Here is a 19,583-nt window from a genome sequence, read left to right on the forward strand (position 1 = left end):
GTGGCACGTCAAAAACTTTTATAGTCTAGTTTGAATGCCTTTATCCATCCATCCATCCTCTTCCATTTAGCCTTATGATGATCACAGGGGGCTGGAACCTATCCCAGCAACCATAGGGCAAGAGTTAGGGTACACCCTGGACAGGTCACCAGCCTGACGCAGTGTTAACACATCCCTTTTTACTAATTTTTCATGTTTTGTAGCAGTTTTGAACCTCTTTTGCTGCTTTGAAGTCATTATTTTAAATCTCTCTGCAGTAAGGATGCAAAAAGCAGAGGTAATGAAGGCAGATGAGTCTAAATACCTGAGTTAAACCAGCGAAATCAACAGACAAGTGCACAAAAGAGGTAATGAAGAGAGTCCAGGGAGGGTGGAGTGGGTGGAGACGGGTGTCAGGGGTGATTTGTGATAGAAGGATTGCAACAAGTGTGAAAGGGAAGGTTTACAAGATAGTACAGATGCTACAATGTACAGTTTGGAAATGGTGGCCAAGCTGAAAATGTTACAGTTTGCTATGGGAGTGACCAGGATGGACAAGCTTTCCTATTTTAACATATTTTGCTAGTAATTTTTGGATTTCTAGCCATTTTCATTCTCTCTCTGCCACATATTTCCTTCATGCTATAAAACACACACAAACTGACTGACGGGTCGGTTAATTACACAGAGGGCGGCTAATAGGCTAAAATGATGTAAGGACACAAGTATTTCAAATATGCAAATAAAGCTCTGCTGCAATTTCAGAGGAATTTCTGGACAATCACAGCCTCTAACAGCAGGAAGTCAGGTGTTAGTTTCATTCATCGCATCAGGTTTGAACTTGTCAGATACTTCAGAAACTGTTCAACGCTTCAGCGCAGAAAAAATGTGAGCGCGTCAGACTGTTTTTGCCTGGAGTGAAATTGCTGCTCAGACTTACAGCCGGCTGACTCGGTTATTACAGTTATTTAACTTTTCACCCCCAAAGAGGCCACAGGGTTCAACTAGTGAGCAGTTTGTGAGTGAGGGGCATGTCAAAGTGACATAAGTAGAGCAGGTGTTGCACCTACAGGATATGTCATTATCCATCTGCCTTCAGTTCAGCTGAGGGCAGGTGGAGGCACCGACAGTGATGCTTTTATTTGCTTTGAACAGTAATCAGATCACAATTTAACTTTTAAGTATATTATCATGAGGCAAAATAACTTTAGTTGTCATTTTTATGTGTGTTTGGGATCATTGTCATGTTGGAACACTGAGTTATGTTTAATTTTCAATCATTTAGTTGTTAATTTGAACTGAGTTGATTTTTTAAATTGTGCGCTGTCCCTTGCTTTGATGGTTGACCACATTTTGTTTTTCTCATGTTTCTCATGGTCTTAAATGTTTCTGTTCTGCTCATGATAACCAATAAAATAAATAAATAAATAAATAAATAAATAAATAAATAAATAATACGGTTTGGGTGTGGTGAGACCTCTGACCGCTAGGTCGCGGTGTGTAAAAACACGCAGACTCCTCAGGAAGCAAAGTGCAGGACTTCCGGTCGGCGGCAAAGCGTGTGCTGCTGTTAAGTGCAACGTTATTGTGACGAAAGGATACCAAACGTATACCTTAAAACGCACAGTGCTTATTTACTTTGAGCTAAAATGGTGAGTAAAGCTCGGAAAACTTTACATTTTAGCTTCACCGGATGTTTTGGGGGATTTTTTACTCAGAAGGGCGCGGGAATAGCGACTAGCCTGTTAGCTGGTTAGCATAAGCGAGGCTAGCGTCTCATTCATAACTGTAGAGATAATGAATGAATCCTCACACGGAAAGCAGCCTCACTTTTTATGTTTATCTACGGAAACATATTTAGGCTGGTTTCAATGCTTCCTGTTTATTGGCTGTTTGTTTATTGGCGATTTTCTTCCTGCTTGAATCTGTGGAGAGTGTCGCACCAAACTTCATTCAGAAAACGTCTAATTTAACTGCCACACAAATATTTTGAAGCTAAATACTTATAATAACTTGATAATTATAAAATTCACGGTTTATTTTTTAATCGTCTTTGTCTTTGGAAAACTGTGCAAACTGAAAGGAAACGTGCAAGATCTCTTTTTAGAGACCTGATACCTATTATAAGATCACAGATCAGAATAAGTCACTGCATATGGTTTTGATTTGACATGTACGGGTATTACGATGCTAAATTGTAGCTGTTTGTTTCATTGGTGTCTGAATTTGATGTGTGTGTATTTATCTCTGATTGGTCTGCTTCTCCAGAGTTTACCTCTGAACCCGAAGCCCTTCCTGAACGGCCTGACAGGAAAACCAGTGATGGTGAAGCTGAAGTGGGGCATGGAATATAAGGGCTACCTCGTGTCTGTGGACGGGTACATGAATATGCAGGTGTGGATCATTTGCCTTGTTCAATTACCTAAAATTTGTTCTACGGTCAAATTATGCATTGTTTATAGACTAGGTATTACGGTAAGAGAAACTGAGACTCGATTTCAAAATAAAAGCAGTTTTCAGCTAATGTGATTTTTAACATTGACAAGCTCATTTAGTTTGGCATTAATGCAGCTGCTGTAGCATGAAAGGTGACTTGGATTTATTTTTCTAAACTTGGTGTTATTCTGTATCCAAGTAAAAACAACTGTTAGCCCAGAGTAATGTGTTACCTTTGCCTCCTCTGCTTCTTTGTCGCTGTGTTTGTAGCAGCAAACAAAGCTCTTCTCTTAGAAAGGTTGTTTTTACTGTTGCTTAATGCAACACAGAACTCCTCCAAGCTGTCAGTACACAGTTCCCCTGCATTACCCAGCAACAGAAAATTATTTTGTGGGCAGGGATAGCTCAGTAGATAGCATGGTCACCCCATGATTGGAAGGTCTGGGATTCGAATCCACTGAACGGCTACCCTGAGGTACCCTGAGCAAAGTACCTTCCCTACACACTGCTCCATGGGCGCCTGATTAGTGGCTGCCCACTGCTTCACTGAGTGAATGGGTTAAATACAGAGAAAGTAATTTCCCTGTGGGGATCAAGTATACATTATTATTATTATTATTATTATTATTATTATTAAAACTCGAGCAATGTGTTCATGGGGTCACACAAGAACCTGTAGTATTTTCCTGTTGAAGGATAAAATGACATCATTGCAAGGAAGCATCATTCCAGTGTTGGGCTGTACACCAGTGACCAGACAGTCACAGAAGAAGGGACCTGTGTTAACTCAACACTGTCCTCACTTGTAGTTCTAAACATACACCCTGATGAAAATACACACATATTAATATACTTAGGACAACATCAATAATCCAGCTCAGGGAAAACATCCTGATACTTGATAATTTGTGAAGTATGAACAGTTTCTACCCATTAAAAACTTCACATTTATAGAATTACACCACAGAATGGCATGCTAGGCTATGCTAAACTTAAAGTCAGAGTTTTCTGTATCACCAAAGTGGCTCTGTTTTTACCTGGTGAAATCAGGTAAAAACAGATTACATTTTTTTTATTCGTTTATTTAGCGCTTGTTTTAAGTATGAATTTGTGCAACTGTGGCGACTGATCATTGCCATTGTCACTAGTCAGTGCTGAATGTACAAGTCATTAAATCTAATTAAATTATATTTTAAGTCCAATGCTGGTGATTTGGTGTCCTAAATATTTATTCAACTATCTGCCACCAGATGGAGCTGCAGCAACAAGATTTTTGTAGAAAAATGCCATAACTTTGCTAGTCTGGGCCTGATCGTATTGTTAAGGCTCTTTTTAGTTATTTTGATATACAAGCAGTAGAAATGAGCTTTCTCCGAAGGATGGCTGGCTATTAGAGGCTCACAGTAGAGCCGCTACACCTCCACACTGAAAGGAGACAGTTGAGGAGGTCACCTCCTGTGTGAGGTGTTCTGGGTGGACACCCAGGAAGCACCGGAGAGATTTTATCTGTCAGCTGGCCTGGGAACACCTCAGTGTTTCCCTGGATGAGCTGGAGGAGGTGGCTGGGATGAGGGAGGTCTTGGCTTCTCTGCCCCACCAATTATCTTACCTGACCTTTGAACTTTGTTTTATTTTTATTTATTTTTTTTACAGCTGGCAAACACAGAAGAGTATGTGGATGGAGCGTTGGCCGGACATCTCGGTGAGGTTCTCATCAGGTATGTGAATGACACTTTGTAACGCCACAGAGAGAAATCAGTGGGAGTCTGAACAGTTTGAAGTCGTCAGACTTGACTAACTTGTGTTAATAATTAAGTGACTGGTGAAAGGAAACGCTTTCTCATGCTGTGCTCGACCTCCACAGGTGCAATAATGTTTTGTACATCAGAGGTGTAGAAGAGGAGGAAGAGGACGGCGAGATGCGAGAGTGATGCCGGGCTGATGTGTGTTTGTGCTTTCACCGTGTGAAACAAATGAACGTTTGGGGTTATTTTTCAAGCAGCTTTGAATCTTTTTTTTTCCTACTGTATATGAGACCAGTTTTATGTCGTGATACAGACACAATAAAGTGATTATTGTACCCTTTCTTAAAAAATACGTGTGTTTGTGTGTCGTCTGGATTTTTTTTGGGGGGGGGGGGGGTGTACAGTAAGCCCCACCCCCCCTCTGTGCACTTTAAACTCTGCTGTTTCTCTCTTGGGTAAATATTTGCCTGTTTCCTGAGTTGGCTTCAACACCCTCTCTCCTAAAGTTTGACTTCAGATGAGTCAAAATGTCCAGACCTTACAGACTGCTGGTTAAAAATGCCAAACAGCTAGTTTTGATCTGCAAAAACTCTGAGAAGTACCTGACCAAATATGGGATGCAAAATCTCTGCGTGATTGAAAATGGGAGCGTTGTAATAGGAAGGTAAGTTTGTCACAAATTCTGAATTTTATAGGCACATTCTCAGATCTCTAAGCTTTATAAAGGAGATGTCAAACATCTGGGTCGGGGGTCAAAAGTGACTACTGCTTCTGGTGTGAGGATTTAAACACAGTAGAAGAAGTCTATGCAAGGTTAGAAGCTTGTTAAAATCTCAAGATTTTTGAATTGTAAAGAAAGTGGGAATGTTTGGGTTCCAAAATCTATACATGTGCATGCTTTGTGCTCTACAAAAGCACACAAACGGACAGGAAACTGAATAAATGAGGAAAATTAGGACCTGCTGTTGAAGCTGCACTTTTCCCTTTGACACCTTTTGCTTTACACCATGTGATGGCAAAAGAAGGCTACAGGGATTATTGAGTAAAAGATTAGGTTTTGACTGTCAAATGTTTACTGTCCTGTTAAGTAAAATAAAGACAGTAGATTTTAAAGATGACTAAACTGGTGATAGGTTTTTATTGCACATGTAGCTGCACAAATGCAAAATTTTAAAGTCTCTTAAACGTTTGATTCAGAGCCTCTTCTACCATGTTCCCCTACAATTAGACAGGTTTGGTATTTTATTTATACACTACTTCTTATTGTTATTTTCTAATATATCTCTAATTCACAGACCAAGCTGCTTTAGTGACTGAAATGATGAGCATCCCCATGTAATGTTAAAGGCTTTAAAAAAAATGGTTCTATTTGTATTTATCATATCTCTACTGTCTATCACAGATGCTCTGAAATGTTCTAATGTAGCTTATTACTTTCAGTCATTTTAATGCAAAAGAGGTCATCCAAGACGCCACTGTAGATCTGTTAGCTATATTACAATGCCAAACATCAAAATATAGCCAAAAAAAAGTGAAAAACTACAATAGAATCAATGGTTCTGTTTAAAAAAACAGATCTGTTTTGGAGGTTGACAAATACATTGGGAAATGCTTGAAAATTACACAGGGCACATGAATAAATATGACAGGAGTCATAAATAACCTCTGTTGAAGGTTAAGAAGCTTTATTAGAGTCTCTCAGATTTCATCAGAAAGATGGAAAATATCTCATGTAGCTACAGAAGTGAGCAGAGCTTGTTAGGAGCTGTGCTGTGCTTTTGGGCACCAGTTTCAGGTTATTTGAAAAGTGATTTCTTAACCTGACGACCAATGATACACACTGGAGCGCCCCCTACAGGCTCTACAGACTCATGACATGTCAGAGAACAACGTCACTGGATGAATGTGTGCTTTTCCCTCACAGTGACGGGCTGATTAAAGCTGTAGGGCCTGCAGAAACCATCAGAGCTCAGTATGCAGAAGCTTTGTTTGACAAAGTGATCGATGCTGCAGGAATGTGCGTCCTGCCAGGTGAGCATTAGCTCTGTATCAGTTCTGTTGGCTTAAATATAAGCAGTCAGACGTGTGAATTGTTGAGAATTTCTTGCCTTAGTGTAATGTAAAAAAATACTTGATGTTCTAAAAAAAGACTCCCAGACATTTGTTTTGTTTGTTTTCTGTTTTCTCCCATTATCATCATCAAATTTACAGACTAAAGATGCTAAATTTAAATGATTTGTTTGATATCAAGCTTGTGAAAAATATGCAAAAAAACTAAGAAATCAGGAAGGAGCCGAAGTCCAAAGTACTTTTAATGTTTGACCTTTTACTTCTGCCTCTTCTCGCAGTGATTAACTGCTGCAAACTTCTTGTTTCAGGCTTGGTTGATGCTCACACTCATCCAGTCTGGGCTGGGGACCGGGTGCATGAATTTGCAATGAAGGTAAATTATTCTGCTTAATAACTTCACTTCGCTTCACTGAGCATCTGAACTGTTGATGACATGCTCGGCGCTCCATCTGCAGCTGGCAGGTGCCACCTATATGGACGTGCACCGAGCAGGTGGAGGCATCCACTTCACGGTGGAGCACACTCGAGCCGCCCCCGCCTCGGACCTCCTGGCGACCCTCCGCAGCAGGTTGATGCGGATGCAGCGAGCGGGCACCACCCTGGTGGAGTGTAAGAGCGGTTACGGCCTGGAGTTGCAGACCGAGCTGAAAATGCTGGAAGTGATCGAGGAGGCCCGGCGCTCCCTACCTATAAACATCTCTGCCACCTACTGCGGAGCTCACGCAGTGCCCAAGTAAGTATAACTATTTTTGCCTTATATTCCATATCTCCTCCTCCTCCTCCACGTCTTCCTCCTCCTTCAGAGGGAAAACAGTGGCAGAAGCTACAGAGGACATTCTGAGAGTTCAGCTGCCTCAGCTGAAGGAAAGGATGTCTGCTGGGACTCTCAGAGTCGACAACATCGACGTGTTTTGTGAGCAGGGAGTGTTTGACCTCAGCTCGAGCCGCTCCATCCTGCAGGCAGGCAAACAAATGGGCCTCAACATCAATTTCCATGGAGATGAGCTTCATCCCATGAACTCTGCTCAGGTATCTGCCGAAGCTTATGTATACACTGTAAGCTACAGCCTAAAGATGAATATTCACCTCTGAACCACATCATAACCTTCAGTTTCTGCTCACCGGATCAACAGTACTCATATTATTTTAGTTTACACCAACTCCAAAGAAAAATATCAGCTAGTTTCCACCTTTGTGATGAAAACTAGCATGCTTCATTACCATCTTTACTACCAGACCTACGCTCTTCTGCATCTGGGGTTATTTTTCAAGCAGCTTTGAATCTTTTTTTTTCTACTGTATGTGAGACCAGTTTTATGTCGTGATACAGACACAATAAAGTGATTATTGTACCCTTTCTTAAAAAATACGTGTGTTTGTGTGTCGTCTGATTTTTTTTTTTTTTTTTGGCGGGGGGTGTACAGTAAGCCCCACCCCCCCTCTGTGCACTTTAAACTCTGCTGTTTCTCTCTTGGGTAAATATTTGCCTGTTTCCTGAGTTGGCTTCAACACCCTCTCTCCTAAAGTTTGACTTCAGATGAGTCAAAATGTCCAGACCTTACAGACTGCTGGTTAAAAATGCCAAACAGCTAGTTTTGATCTGCAAAAACTCTGAGAAGTACCTGACCAAATATGGGATGCAAAATCTCTGCGTGATTGAAAATGGGAGCGTTGTAATAGGAAGGTAAGTTTGTCACAAATTCTGAATTTTATAGGCACATTCTCAGATCTCTAAGCTTTATAAAGGAGATGTCAAACATCTGGGTCGGGGGTCAAAAGTGACTACTGCTTCTGGTGTGAGGATTTAAACACAGTAGAAGAAGTCTATGCAAGGTTAGAAGCTTGTTAAAATCTCAAGATTTTTGAATTGTAAAGAAAGTGGGAATGTTTGGGTTCCAAAATCTATACATGTGCATGCTTTGTGCTCTACAAAAGCACATAAACTGACAGGAAACTGAATAAATGAGGAAAATTAGGACCTGCTGTTGAAGCTGCACTTTTCCCTTTGACACCTTTTGCTTTACACCATGTGATGGCAAAAGAAGGCTACAGGGATTATTGAGTAAAAGATTAGGTTTTGACTGTCAAATGTTTACTGTCCTGTTAAGTAAAATAAAGACAGTAGATTTTAAAGATGACTAAACTGGTGATAGGTTTTTATTGCACATGTAGCTGCACAAATGCAAAATTTTAAAGTCTCTTAAACGTTTGATTCAGAGCCTCTTCTACCATGTTCCCCTACAATTAGACAGGTTTGGTATTTTATTTATACACTACTTCTTATTGTTATTTTCTAATATATCTCTAATTCACAGACCAAGCTGCTTTAGTGACTGAAATGATGAGCATCCCCATGTAATGTTAAAGGCTTTAAAAAAAATGGTTCTATTTGTATTTATCATATCTCTACTGTCTATCACAGATGCTCTGAAATGTTCTAATGTAACTTATTACTTTCAGTCATTTTAATGCAAAAGAGGTCATCCAAGACGCCACTGTAGATCTGTTAGCTATATTACAATGCCAAACATCAAAATATAGCAAAAAAAAAAGTGAAAAACTACAATAGAATCAATGGTTCTGTTTAAAAAAAAACAGATCTGTTTTGGAGGTTGACAAATACATTGGGAAATGCTTGAAAATTACACAGGGCACATGAATAAATATGACAGGAGTCATAAATAACCTCTGTTGAAGGTTAAGAAGCTTTATTAGAGTCTCTCAGATTTCATCAGAAAGATGGAAAATATCTCATGTAGCTACAGAAGTGAGCAGAGCTTGTTAGGAGCTGTGCTGTGCTTTTGGGCACCAGTTTCAGGTTATTTGAAAAGTGATTTCTTAACCTGACGACCAATGATACACACTGGAGCGCCCCCTACAGGCTCTACAGACTCATGACATGTCAGAGAACAACGTCACTGGATGAATGTGTGCTTTTCCCTCACAGTGACGGGCTGATTAAAGCTGTAGGGCCTGCAGAAACCATCAGAGCTCAGTATGCAGAAGCTTTGTTTGACAAAGTGATCGATGCTGCAGGAATGTGCGTCCTGCCAGGTGAGCATTAGCTCTGTATCAGTTCTGTTGGCTTAAATATAAGCAGTCAGACGTGTGAATTGTTGAGAATTTCTTGCCTTAGTGTAATGTAAAAAAATACTTGATGTTCTAAAAAAAGACTCCCAGACATTTGTTTTGTTTGTTTTCTGTTTTCTCCCATTATCATCATCAAATTTACAGACTAAAGATGCTAAATTTAAATGATTTGTTTGATATCAAGCTTGTGAAAAATATGCAAAAAAACTAAGAAATCAGGAAGGAGCCGAAGTCCAAAGTACTTTTAATGTTTGACCTTTTACTTCTGCCTCTTCTCGCAGTGATTAACTGCTGCAAACTTCTTGTTTCAGGCTTGGTTGATGCTCACACTCATCCAGTCTGGGCTGGGGACCGGGTGCATGAATTTGCAATGAAGGTAAATTATTCTGCTTAACTTCACTTCGCTTCACTGAGCATCTGAACTGTTGATGACATGCTCGGCGCTCCATCTGCAGCTGGCAGGTGCCACCTATATGGACGTGCACCGAGCAGGTGGAGGCATCCACTTCACGGTGGAGCACACTCGAGCCGCCCCCGCCTCGGACCTCCTGGCGACCCTCCGCAGCAGGTTGATGCGGATGCAGCGAGCGGGCACCACCCTGGTGGAGTGTAAGAGCGGTTACGGCCTGGAGTTGCAGACCGAGCTGAAAATGCTGGAAGTGATCGAGGAGGCCCGGCGCTCCCTACCTATAAACATCTCTGCCACCTACTGCGGAGCTCACGCAGTGCCCAAGTAAGTATAACTATTTTTGCCTTATATTCCATATCTCCTCCTCCTCCTCCACGTCTTCCTCCTCCTTCAGAGGGAAAACAGTGGCAGAAGCTACAGAGGACATTCTGAGAGTTCAGCTGCCTCGGCTGAAGGAAAGGATGTCTGCTGGGACTCTCAGAGTCGACAACATCGACGTGTTTTGTGAGCAGGGAGTGTTTGACCTCAGCTCGAGCCGCTCCATCCTGCAGGCAGGCAAACAAATGGGCCTCAACATCAATTTCCATGGAGATGAGCTTCATCCCATGAACTCTGCTCAGGTATCTGCCGAAGCTTATGTATACACTGTAAGCTACAGCCTAAAGATGAATATTCACCTCTGAACCACATCATAACCTTCAGTTTCTGCTCACCGGATCAACAGTACTCATATTATTTTAGTTTACACCAACTCCAAAGAAAAATATCAGCTAGTTTCCACCTTTGTGATGAAAACTAGCATGCTTCATTACCATCTTTACTACCAGACCTACGCTCTTCTGCATCTGGGGTTATTTTTCAAGCAGCTTTGAATCTTTTTTTTTCTACTGTATGTGAGACCAGTTTTATGTCGTGATACAGACACAATAAAGTGATTATTGTACCCTTTCTTAAAAAATACGTGTGTTTGTGTGTCGTCTGATTTTTTTTTTTTTTTTTGGCGGGGGGTGTACAGTAAGCCCCACCCCCCCTCTGTGCACTTTAAACTCTGCTGTTTCTCTCTTGGGTAAATATTTGCCTGTTTCCTGAGTTGGCTTCAACACCCTCTCTCCTAAAGTTTGACTTCAGATGAGTCAAAATGTCCAGACCTTACAGACTGCTGGTTAAAAATGCCAAACAGCTAGTTTTGATCTGCAAAAACTCTGAGAAGTACCTGACCAAATATGGGATGCAAAATCTCTGCGTGATTGAAAATGGGAGCGTTGTAATAGGAAGGTAAGTTTGTCACAAATTCTGAATTTTATAGGCACATTTTCAGATCTCTAAGCTTTATAAAGGAGATGTCAAACATCTGGGTCGGGGGTAAAAAGTGACTACTGCTTCTGGTGTGAGGATTTAAACACAGTAGAAGAAGTCTATGCAAGGTTAGAAGCTTGTTAAAATCTCAAGATTTTTGAATTGTAAAGAAAGTGGGAATGTTTGGGTTCCAAAATCTATACATGTGCATGCTTTGTGCTCTACAAAAGCACACAAACGGACAGGAAACTGAATAAATGAGGAAAATTAGGACCTGCTGTTGAAGCTGCACTTTTCCCTTTGACACCTTTTGCTTTACACCATGTGATGGCAAAAGAAGGCTACAGGGATTATTGAGTAAAAGATTAGGTTTTGACTGTCAAATGTTTACTGTCCTGTTAAGTAAAATAAAGACAGTAGATTTTAAAGATGACTAAACTGGTGATAGGTTTTTATTGCACATGTAGCTGCACAAATGCAAAATTTTAAAGTCTCTTAAACGTTTGATTCAGAGCCTCTTCTACCATGTTCCCCTACAATTAGACAGGTTTGGTATTTTATTTATACACTACTTCTTATTGTTATTTTCTAATATATCTCTAATTCACAGACCAAGCTGCTTTAGTGACTGAAATGATGAGCATCCCCATGTAATGTTAAAGGCTTTAAAAAAAATGGTTCTATTTGTATTTATCATATCTCTACTGTCTATCACAGATGCTCTGAAATGTTCTAATGTAGCTTATTACTTTCAGTCATTTTAATGCAAAAGAGGTCATCCAAGACGCCACTGTAGATCTGTTAGCTATATTACAATGCCAAACATCAAAATATAGCAAAAAAAAAGTGAAAAACTACAATAGAATCAATGGTTCTGTTTAAAAAAACAGATCTGTTTTGGAGGTTGACAAATACATTGGGAAATGCTTGAAAATTACACAGGGCACATGAATAAATATGACAGGAGTCATAAATAACCTCTGTTGAAGGTTAAGAAGCTTTATTAGAGTCTCTCAGATTTCATCAGAAAGATGGAAAATATCTCATGTAGCTACAGAAGTGAGCAGAGCTTGTTAGGAGCTGTGCTGTGCTTTTGGGCACCAGTTTCAGGTTATTTGAAAAGTGATTTCTTAACCTGACGACCAATGATACACACTGGAGCGCCCCCTACAGGCTCATGACATGTCAGAGAACAAAGTCACTGGATGAACGTGTGCTTTTCCCTCACAGTGACGGGCTGATTAAAGCTGTAGGGCCTGCAGAAACCATCAGAGCTCAGTATGCAGAAGTTTTGTTTGACAAAGTGATCGATGCTGCAGGAATGTGCGTCCTGCCAGGTGAGCATCAGCTCTGTATCAGTTCTGTTGGCTTAAATATAAGCAGTCAGACGTGTGAATTGTTGAGAATTTCTTGCCTTAGTGTAATGTAAAAAAATACTTGATGTTCTAAAAAAAGACTCCCAGACATTTGTTTTGTTTGTTTTCTGTTTTCTCCCATTATCATCATCAAATTTACAGACTAAAGATGCTAAATTTAAATGATTTGTTTGATATCAAGCTTGTGAAAAATATGCAAAAAAACTAAGAAATCAGGAAGGAGCCGAAGTCCAAAGTACTTTTAATGTTTGACCTTTTACTTCTGCCTCTTCTCGCAGTGATTAACTGCTGCAAACTTCTTGTTTCAGGCTTGGTTGATGCTCACACTCATCCAGTCTGGGCTGGGGACCGGGTGCATGAATTTGCAATGAAGGTAAATTATTCTGCTTAATAACTTCACTTCGCTTCACTGAGCATCTGAACTGTTGATGACATGCTCGGCGCTCCATCTGCAGCTGGCAGGTGCCACCTATATGGACGTGCACCGAGCAGGTGGAGGCATCCACTTCACGGTGGAGCACACTCGAGCCGCCCCCGCCTCGGACCTCCTGGCGACCCTCCGCAGCAGGTTGATGCGGATGCAGCGAGCGGGCACCACCCTGGTGGAGTGTAAGAGCGGTTACGGCCTGGAGTTGCAGACCGAGCTGAAAATGCTGGAAGTGATCGAGGAGGCCCGGCGCTCCCTACCTATAAACATCTCTGCCACCTACTGCGGAGCTCACGCAGTGCCCAAGTAAGTATAACTATTTTTGCCTTATATTCCATATCTCCTCCTCCTCCTCCACGTCTTCCTCCTCCTTCAGAGGGAAAACAGTGGCAGAAGCTACAGAGGACATTCTGAGAGTTCAGCTGCCTCGGCTGAAGGAAAGGATGTCTGCTGGGACTCTCAGAGTCGACAACATCGACGTGTTTTGTGAGCAGGGAGTGTTTGACCTCAGCTCGAGCCGCTCCATCCTGCAGGCAGGCAAACAAATGGGCCTCAACATCAATTTCCATGGTGATGAGCTTCATCCCATGAACTCTGCTCAGGTATCTGCCGAAGCTTATGTATACACTGTAAGCTACAGCCTAAAGATGAATATTCACCTCTGAACCACATCATAACCTTCAGTTTCTGCTCACCGGATCAACAGTACTCATATTATTTTAGTTTACACCAACTCCAAAGAAAAATATCAGCTAGTTTCCACCTTTGTGATGAAAACTAGCATGCTTCATTACCATCTTTACTACCAGACCTACGCTCTTCTGCATCTGGATAGTCTCCAGATCCCCGTACAGATGGATTGAGAAAACAAATGTTCACAGAGTCATGTGAGTTTTGTGGCCTTATTAAACAGTTTCCATACACCCATATGTTTTTTTTCTAAGAACATATGGGTGTACAGAATATATGTTATTTCAGCTGCTGATAATCTTTGACTTTCAGAGTAATACAGTCTAACACATCCAAAAACATGGTCAGGAAGGCGAGGGAAATGTCACTATCGACAAAAAAAAAGACACTAAAGGCGCATAAAATATAATTGATGATCTGGGGCCAAATGCAGATGAGCTGCACGGAGACCTTTGGATATTTATCTGAAACCTAACAGTTTAATTGTTTATTAATAATCATCTGAGGTCCTGTCTTGTTAAACAGAGTGTGCATTTATTTCAGATGGGGGCGGAGCTTGGAGCCTTAGCCATCAGTCACCTGGAGGAGGTGACAGATGCAGGAATTGCTGCCATGGCCAAAGCAAAAACTGCCGCGGTCCTCCTGCCGACTACAGCTTACATTCTGCGGTACTGTAACACACACACACACACACACACACACACACACACACACACACTTTAACCGAGAGTTTTCGAGTAATACATTTATTGATGTTTAGGTTGCCCCAGCCTCGGGCCAGAGACATGCTGGACGCCGGAGTGATCGTGGCCCTCGGCAGCGACTTCAACCCCAATGCCTACTGCTGCTCTATGGTGAGTGCAGGATGTCTGACTCCTCCTTTGTCTCTGTCACAGCCACACGCTGTATATAAAAGATGGATGTAAGTACTGTGACATTACCCATGAAGCCTAAACATTATGTTTCCGTTTTTCCTTAAGCAAGAATGATAAGTTATTAGCTTCCACTGAGGTGCAAACTGCTGCTGTAGGCATGTAAAGTTGGACATTTTAACATGGAAGTCTGGAGGGGTTGATTCACTTCAAGAGTCTGCCTCAAGTGGCCAATAGAGGAACTGCAGGCTCCCCTCTGCTTACATCCCCCTCTGTTCTTTTTCTCTCCCTCAGCCGATAGTGATGCATCTGGCCTGTGTTAACATGAGGATGTCCATGCCAGAGGCTTTGGCCGCCGCCACCATCAACGCGGCCTACGCCCTCGGGCGCTCCCACACACATGGATCGCTGGAGGTCAACAAGCACGGAGACCTGCTGCTCCTCAACGCCACACGGTAAGCCCACCCACAGCAGAGAACACTTCAAAGACCAATTTCATGTTTTTATGGAGCTTAAAAAAGTTAAGGTAAAATTTAAAGAAACAACTGTGTGTTTCTATTGTGGAAATAGTGCAATTATTTACTCTGTGTGTTGCACTCAGTCACTCACTGCTTGCAGTTTAGTGCTGCCTTTAACTGTAATGTTGTATTAATGCATGGTTTCATAATTTGAACCATTATTTTACCAGGTAGCTTTATTAATTGTGCAGTTTTAGTGATTCCTAATCAGAGGCAGAAACTTTGGTGTGCAGATGTTTAGATTTGGTGTTTTTCTGATACTTCTGACCTCTTCCTACATTGAAAATCTAATATTGTATCAGCTTTACATTAGAAATAAGAAATAAAAATAACAGAGGCTGTCCTCTGTGTCGTTCTGCAGGTGGGAGCACCTGATTTACCAGTTGGGAGGACATCAGGAGCTCATCCGGTATGTCATCATCAAAGGGGACGTCGTCTATGATAACAACAAAATCCTGGACTTGTAACTGTGGAACTAGATTAACAGAGTGAAGTAAAACTATCTAAAAATTTAAATGTGTGCTTAAGGAGCTAACTAAAATAAAGTTTTAGTCTCTTATGTCAGTGTGGTCACACCTGTCAGCCCAATAAGCACTGGGAGGCTTCGGTCCAGATGTTTATCTATGTTCATGTAGTGCTCTGTCCAAGCATGAAGCCATGTCATATCAAACAGCTCTCTCCTTTTATCAGTCACAGTCCCTACATTTAAAATCCTTCCACTCCTACCTCTCCTTCTCTCACTGCCTCCTAATATGCCGTCCCCCTCTCCTCTTCCTTTGTCATCAGACGATTGTGGGCGATCGTGGCTCAAGAGTTGGGAGTTCGCCTTGTACGGTAATCGGAAGATTGCCGGTTCGAGCCCGGCTTGGACAGTCTCAGTTGTTGTGTCCTTGGGCAAGACACTTCACCCGTTGCCTACTGGTGGTGGTCAGAGGGCCCGGTGGCGCCAGTGTCCGGCAGCCTCGCCTCTGTCAGTGCGCCCCAGGGTGGCTGTGGCTATAATGTAGCTTGCCATCACCAGTGTGTGAATGGGTGGATGACTGGATGTGTAAAGCGCTATACAAATACAGGCCATTTACCATTTTACCATTTCAGACAACAGTAGTATTTTCGCCCTTTAGACCAACAGTGCCATCGGTCTGGGTCTGTTAACAGAGGCCTCAAACAATCTGAAATCTCATGTTAATAACCATTGTTTAGTCTTGATTTATTTTTTAAATCAAAGTCACAGAGAGCCACTGAAAGTGGGCAAAGGTTCATGACCTAGATCAGATCACTGCTGTTAGAAAAGCTGAGTCAGGAGAGAGAGAGCTTTCCCTCTCAGGTGATCAATCAGTTCACTGAATTACCTGATCTGACCTCTGTGAAGCCTGCAGAGGCATGAAACTCTCTCTGCTTTTATCAGAGGATTGCAGCAACAAAAGAAAATCTCAGTAATCATCACCTGGAACAAAAAAATCTCTTCAAACCGCATTTCTGTAGAGTGCTCTTTATCTTTATTGAACATGTTAGTACACAACGCTCGCCTTATCTAAGCATTTTTCTCACACGCGTGGCTTTCAACGACTTGATAATTCATTCCCAGTCTTTTCTGTTCTGATTTTTCTCGTGTTATTACTTTACATTAAAAAAACACAATATATTGTGATTTTTATAAAAGCTAACTATAAAAAAACAAAAAAAAACCCCTAATTTAAATGCTATTCACAACAATAAATGGGTGCAGAGATGGAAAAAAGATATACGGTTGTAGTGGTACACATAAAAACTGGCTTTTTAAAAACTCTAACGATGATATATTTTATGTACCCAAAGCTCAGCTGTGTGAAACACCTCCATTAATCCCCTCAGGCTTCGTACTTCTTCCCTGCCCGGTGGATCTGCTGGTAAAGTGTCATGGAGAAAGCCATGCCGAGCAGCTGGAAACAGAAAAACACTAAAGTTAATAAAGAGCTGTGTTATGAGGCAGGATTTAGTGCTTAGCGAGTTAACTTTAGAAGGTGGTTCCCTTCTTAACCAGCATAACCAGCCCTAAACCGTTTCTGGAGTCTGATAAGAGATCTACATGATCAAATCAAGGCTTTTTGGCCGATCAGTTCCCTGGAAAATTGTATCACAATTCCTGGAAGATAATAAGATGGTCTCTAGGGTTATGGGACAGTCTGAAGTTTTTGTTTTTCCTCTCATGAGTAAGAAAATAGATCCCCAGGGGAAGTTTATTTCCTGTTGTTCTTTGAGCGTTAATATACTGAAACCGCCCTAAACTTTTGCCTCGTTTTACTCTTGTCAATACAGCCCATGAAGACTTGCTGTAATGTGCCATATTAACACTCAGCAGCAACCTGCCAACCCCAGTAGCCTTAGACAGAACCTCCAGGTAGCCTGGGGTGGTATCTCACAGCTGTTAGGGAAAGGGTCCCTAACAAAGTCTTTAAAGGCACATGGCCTTAATTGGCAGTAAAATGTCTTAAATGAATTTTCATTTAGTTTTTTGTGATTCTGTAACCCTGAGAAAGTTAAGGAAACTACATCCTGGATATGTTGAACTTGCTTCACTGCACAGACCCTGTGAGTATTTAAAGTCTGGATGTGAATAAAGTGCTGCTCACCTGTATGACCAACACACACATCGCAATAGTCCCCAGAAGGTGCTTGTTGTCGTCCAGCCACTCCTCAACCTTCTCATAACAGCCCTGAAAAGACGAAGGAAACCAGATCATCAGGAGACATCTGGTCACAAAAACGTTTTACACTGAGTTCACTCTTTTCTCCTTTTGTTCATGGTTACTAACATCTGTTGTTGTTTCTGACACATTCAAACACAACCTAATGCTTCTTTAAATTCAAATAAAACAAAAACAGTTTGGGATTAAGTTCGAGGTAAAGAAATAACAGGAAAACAGGAAAAGAACTGTAACACCAACTCATTAACTATATGAGTCGTGGTTGTGCAGCTCACTTTAAACCAGAGACCTCTTTTTAATCGTTTGAGCCAATAGGATCACAGTAACTGTGCCATGTTCATGTCACTTCAACCAATCAGAAGTTGCAAGGGCAAAACCCACGTGGGCCCAAATTTACTGCATGTGGCCTCTGTCCAGTCACGTGTCTGTAGGTGGGTCTAAAATGGAAGTTGTTGAACGTGGCTCTGATGCAGCTAGTTAGGCGTGGTAACTGCTGATAATCACGTGCTACTGGCAAAAATCGGGACAGTAAGTCAATTTCTGTCTTGGTGCATTTGCGCCGCTATGTGTTTTTGTGGGCTTCTTTTGCGGCTCATTCAGTGAATTTTGGTCAAAGTGTGGTGAAACTTGGTGTTTGGAATTGGTGATAGCTTCAGCCTTTCTTTAGCCGGTGTGGAGCAGGGAAATTATTTTACTGCTATTGTTAAATAATCATCATTATTACCATTGCATTAATAATATAATCTGCAGTATGATCATTGCTTTAACAATGTAACAGATAGCTTTAAGATGGCCTTAAGATGTTTATGATGATGTTAACTTTGTATTCCAGGTGCAGTTATAACTATTTTATACATATTGCATATCTGTGCTTATTTGAGTTGACGTTCAGGTTCATTAATGGTCTTAAGCTTCATCTAGTGAGAGTGTCTAGATGATCCATGCTGAGGGAAAACTAGAACATAGAAGGAATTGCAGTACATGCTTACACAACAGTTCATTTTAATATCTTTTATATGTTCATATTCTTGTATTAAGCTTTTAGTAGGGGTTCTTGATTAAAACATTTATTTAGTAGAGGACACATACATAGTTTCAGTTGTTACATATCAGAGTGGCTTCTGTCTCTCTGTCTGGTTAGAGGTTAGGAGCTAGTCGCGAGGTGAAACAGGGTGCAATTGTGGTTAGCACACAGACACACACACACACACACACTCAGTTAGAGAATCATTTATAGGTGAAAGTTTAATCATGTTTTGCTTGGGGTTGCAAAAAGAGCAGTTTGTCGCCGAACTGCTGCTGAGGTGTCAAGATGACAAGCGAGCATCCGGCAGTGACAGGATGCACCTGTTATGAAGATGGAAGACGATGTTCTTTTTAAATTGTGTTAAAAGGTCATTGTGGTTTTGATTTGACGTACGTATATATCCTGTCTGTGACGTATGAAGGGGCGTCAGTAATTCAAACCCTGATGCTATAAAAATCTGTGTATGCTCTGATTAAGTTGAAGATTAATTCCTGTCTGTGTACAGATTATTCTTCCCACACGTGTGTAGTCATTAAAATCATTGTTTGACCAAGAGCTTCTGGACCATGGGTGGTTTGTACTCTCCCTCCTCAATTTTGAACCTTAACATTTTGGGGGCTTCGTCCGGTAATTGAGGAGGGAGGATTGGAGGTGTAGACGGTGATGTATGGTCCGTTGTGGTCAGACAGGCAGGCGTGACCCGGCAACCAAACTGAGGGGACAGGCGCCTTTAAAAAGAGGTAGGCACAGGCCTGTTGATTTTATCCGAAGTGTGCTGAATTGGATGATAAAATTAAATGTCTATTCAGTAAAAGTTGCCGGTAAATGTCTGCTTTGATTTTGATGAGAATCTCATGACAGTACTGAGGATTTAAAAGCAGTTGGACTGCTGGTAATGATTGAATGCGGTTGGACCGCTAAAAGGATTTAATACGGTTGGACCGTGGTAAGCAGTTGGACTGCT

At 41.4% G+C, this 19,583-nt stretch overlaps 5 protein-coding genes across 6 annotated transcripts in view; 4 read left to right on the plus strand and 1 right to left on the minus strand.

Annotated features, from left to right (window-relative positions):
- LOC146615035 (tetraspanin-9) overlaps positions 1-19,583 on the minus strand; it is a 100,135-nt gene that overhangs the window by 68,267 nt on the left and 12,285 nt on the right. Inside the window, exons 8-9 of one of the 2 annotated variants that reach the window (XR_014907000.1) lie at positions 17,518-17,601; positions 16,620-16,827 (exon numbers count right to left, since the gene is read on the minus strand). Coding sequence is in view for 1 of the 2 variants with exons in the window: in XM_085376157.1 (XP_085232283.1) it covers positions 16,756-16,827; positions 17,518-17,601 (156 nt within the window). In the remaining variant the exon portion in view is untranslated. Of the gene's footprint in view, positions 1-16,387; positions 16,828-17,517; positions 17,602-19,583 lie in introns of those variants that run through there. The other variant, XM_085376157.1, reaches the window with a different exon arrangement.
- On the plus strand, positions 1,522-4,490 carry snrpf (small nuclear ribonucleoprotein polypeptide F). Its single transcript, XM_085376043.1, has 4 exons — positions 1,522-1,631; positions 2,248-2,373; positions 4,069-4,133; positions 4,280-4,490. The coding sequence occupies exons 1-4, from the start codon at positions 1,629-1,631 to the stop codon at positions 4,344-4,346; spliced, it is 261 nt and encodes an 86-aa protein (XP_085232169.1). The 5' UTR covers positions 1,522-1,628; the 3' UTR covers positions 4,347-4,490.
- LOC146615039 (putative imidazolonepropionase) lies at positions 4,641-7,534 on the plus strand. The gene is made up of 5 exons (XM_085376304.1): positions 4,641-4,824; positions 6,085-6,191; positions 6,539-6,603; positions 6,686-6,963; positions 7,034-7,534. The coding sequence occupies exons 1-5, from the start codon at positions 4,688-4,690 to the stop codon at positions 7,320-7,322; spliced, it is 876 nt and encodes a 291-aa protein (XP_085232430.1). The 5' UTR covers positions 4,641-4,687; the 3' UTR covers positions 7,323-7,534.
- LOC146615040 (putative imidazolonepropionase) lies at positions 7,731-10,615 on the plus strand. The gene is made up of 5 exons (XM_085376156.1): positions 7,731-7,914; positions 9,178-9,284; positions 9,632-9,696; positions 9,776-10,053; positions 10,124-10,615. The coding sequence occupies exons 1-5, from the start codon at positions 7,778-7,780 to the stop codon at positions 10,410-10,412; spliced, it is 876 nt and encodes a 291-aa protein (XP_085232282.1). The 5' UTR covers positions 7,731-7,777; the 3' UTR covers positions 10,413-10,615.
- On the plus strand, positions 10,821-15,726 carry LOC146615041 (putative imidazolonepropionase). The gene is made up of 9 exons (XM_085376155.1): positions 10,821-11,004; positions 12,256-12,362; positions 12,710-12,774; positions 12,857-13,134; positions 13,205-13,430; positions 14,062-14,186; positions 14,279-14,372; positions 14,685-14,845; positions 15,270-15,726. The coding sequence occupies exons 1-9, from the start codon at positions 10,868-10,870 to the stop codon at positions 15,373-15,375; spliced, it is 1,299 nt and encodes a 432-aa protein (XP_085232281.1). The 5' UTR covers positions 10,821-10,867; the 3' UTR covers positions 15,376-15,726.

The sequence above is a fragment of the Diplotaxodon limnothrissa genome, linkage group LG17 (assembly GCF_057381915.1).
Source record: "Diplotaxodon limnothrissa isolate DT_005_m linkage group LG17, D_limnothrissa_male_GT1.1, whole genome shotgun sequence".
In the NCBI taxonomy this organism is placed as follows: domain Eukaryota; kingdom Metazoa; phylum Chordata; class Actinopteri; order Cichliformes; family Cichlidae; genus Diplotaxodon; species Diplotaxodon limnothrissa.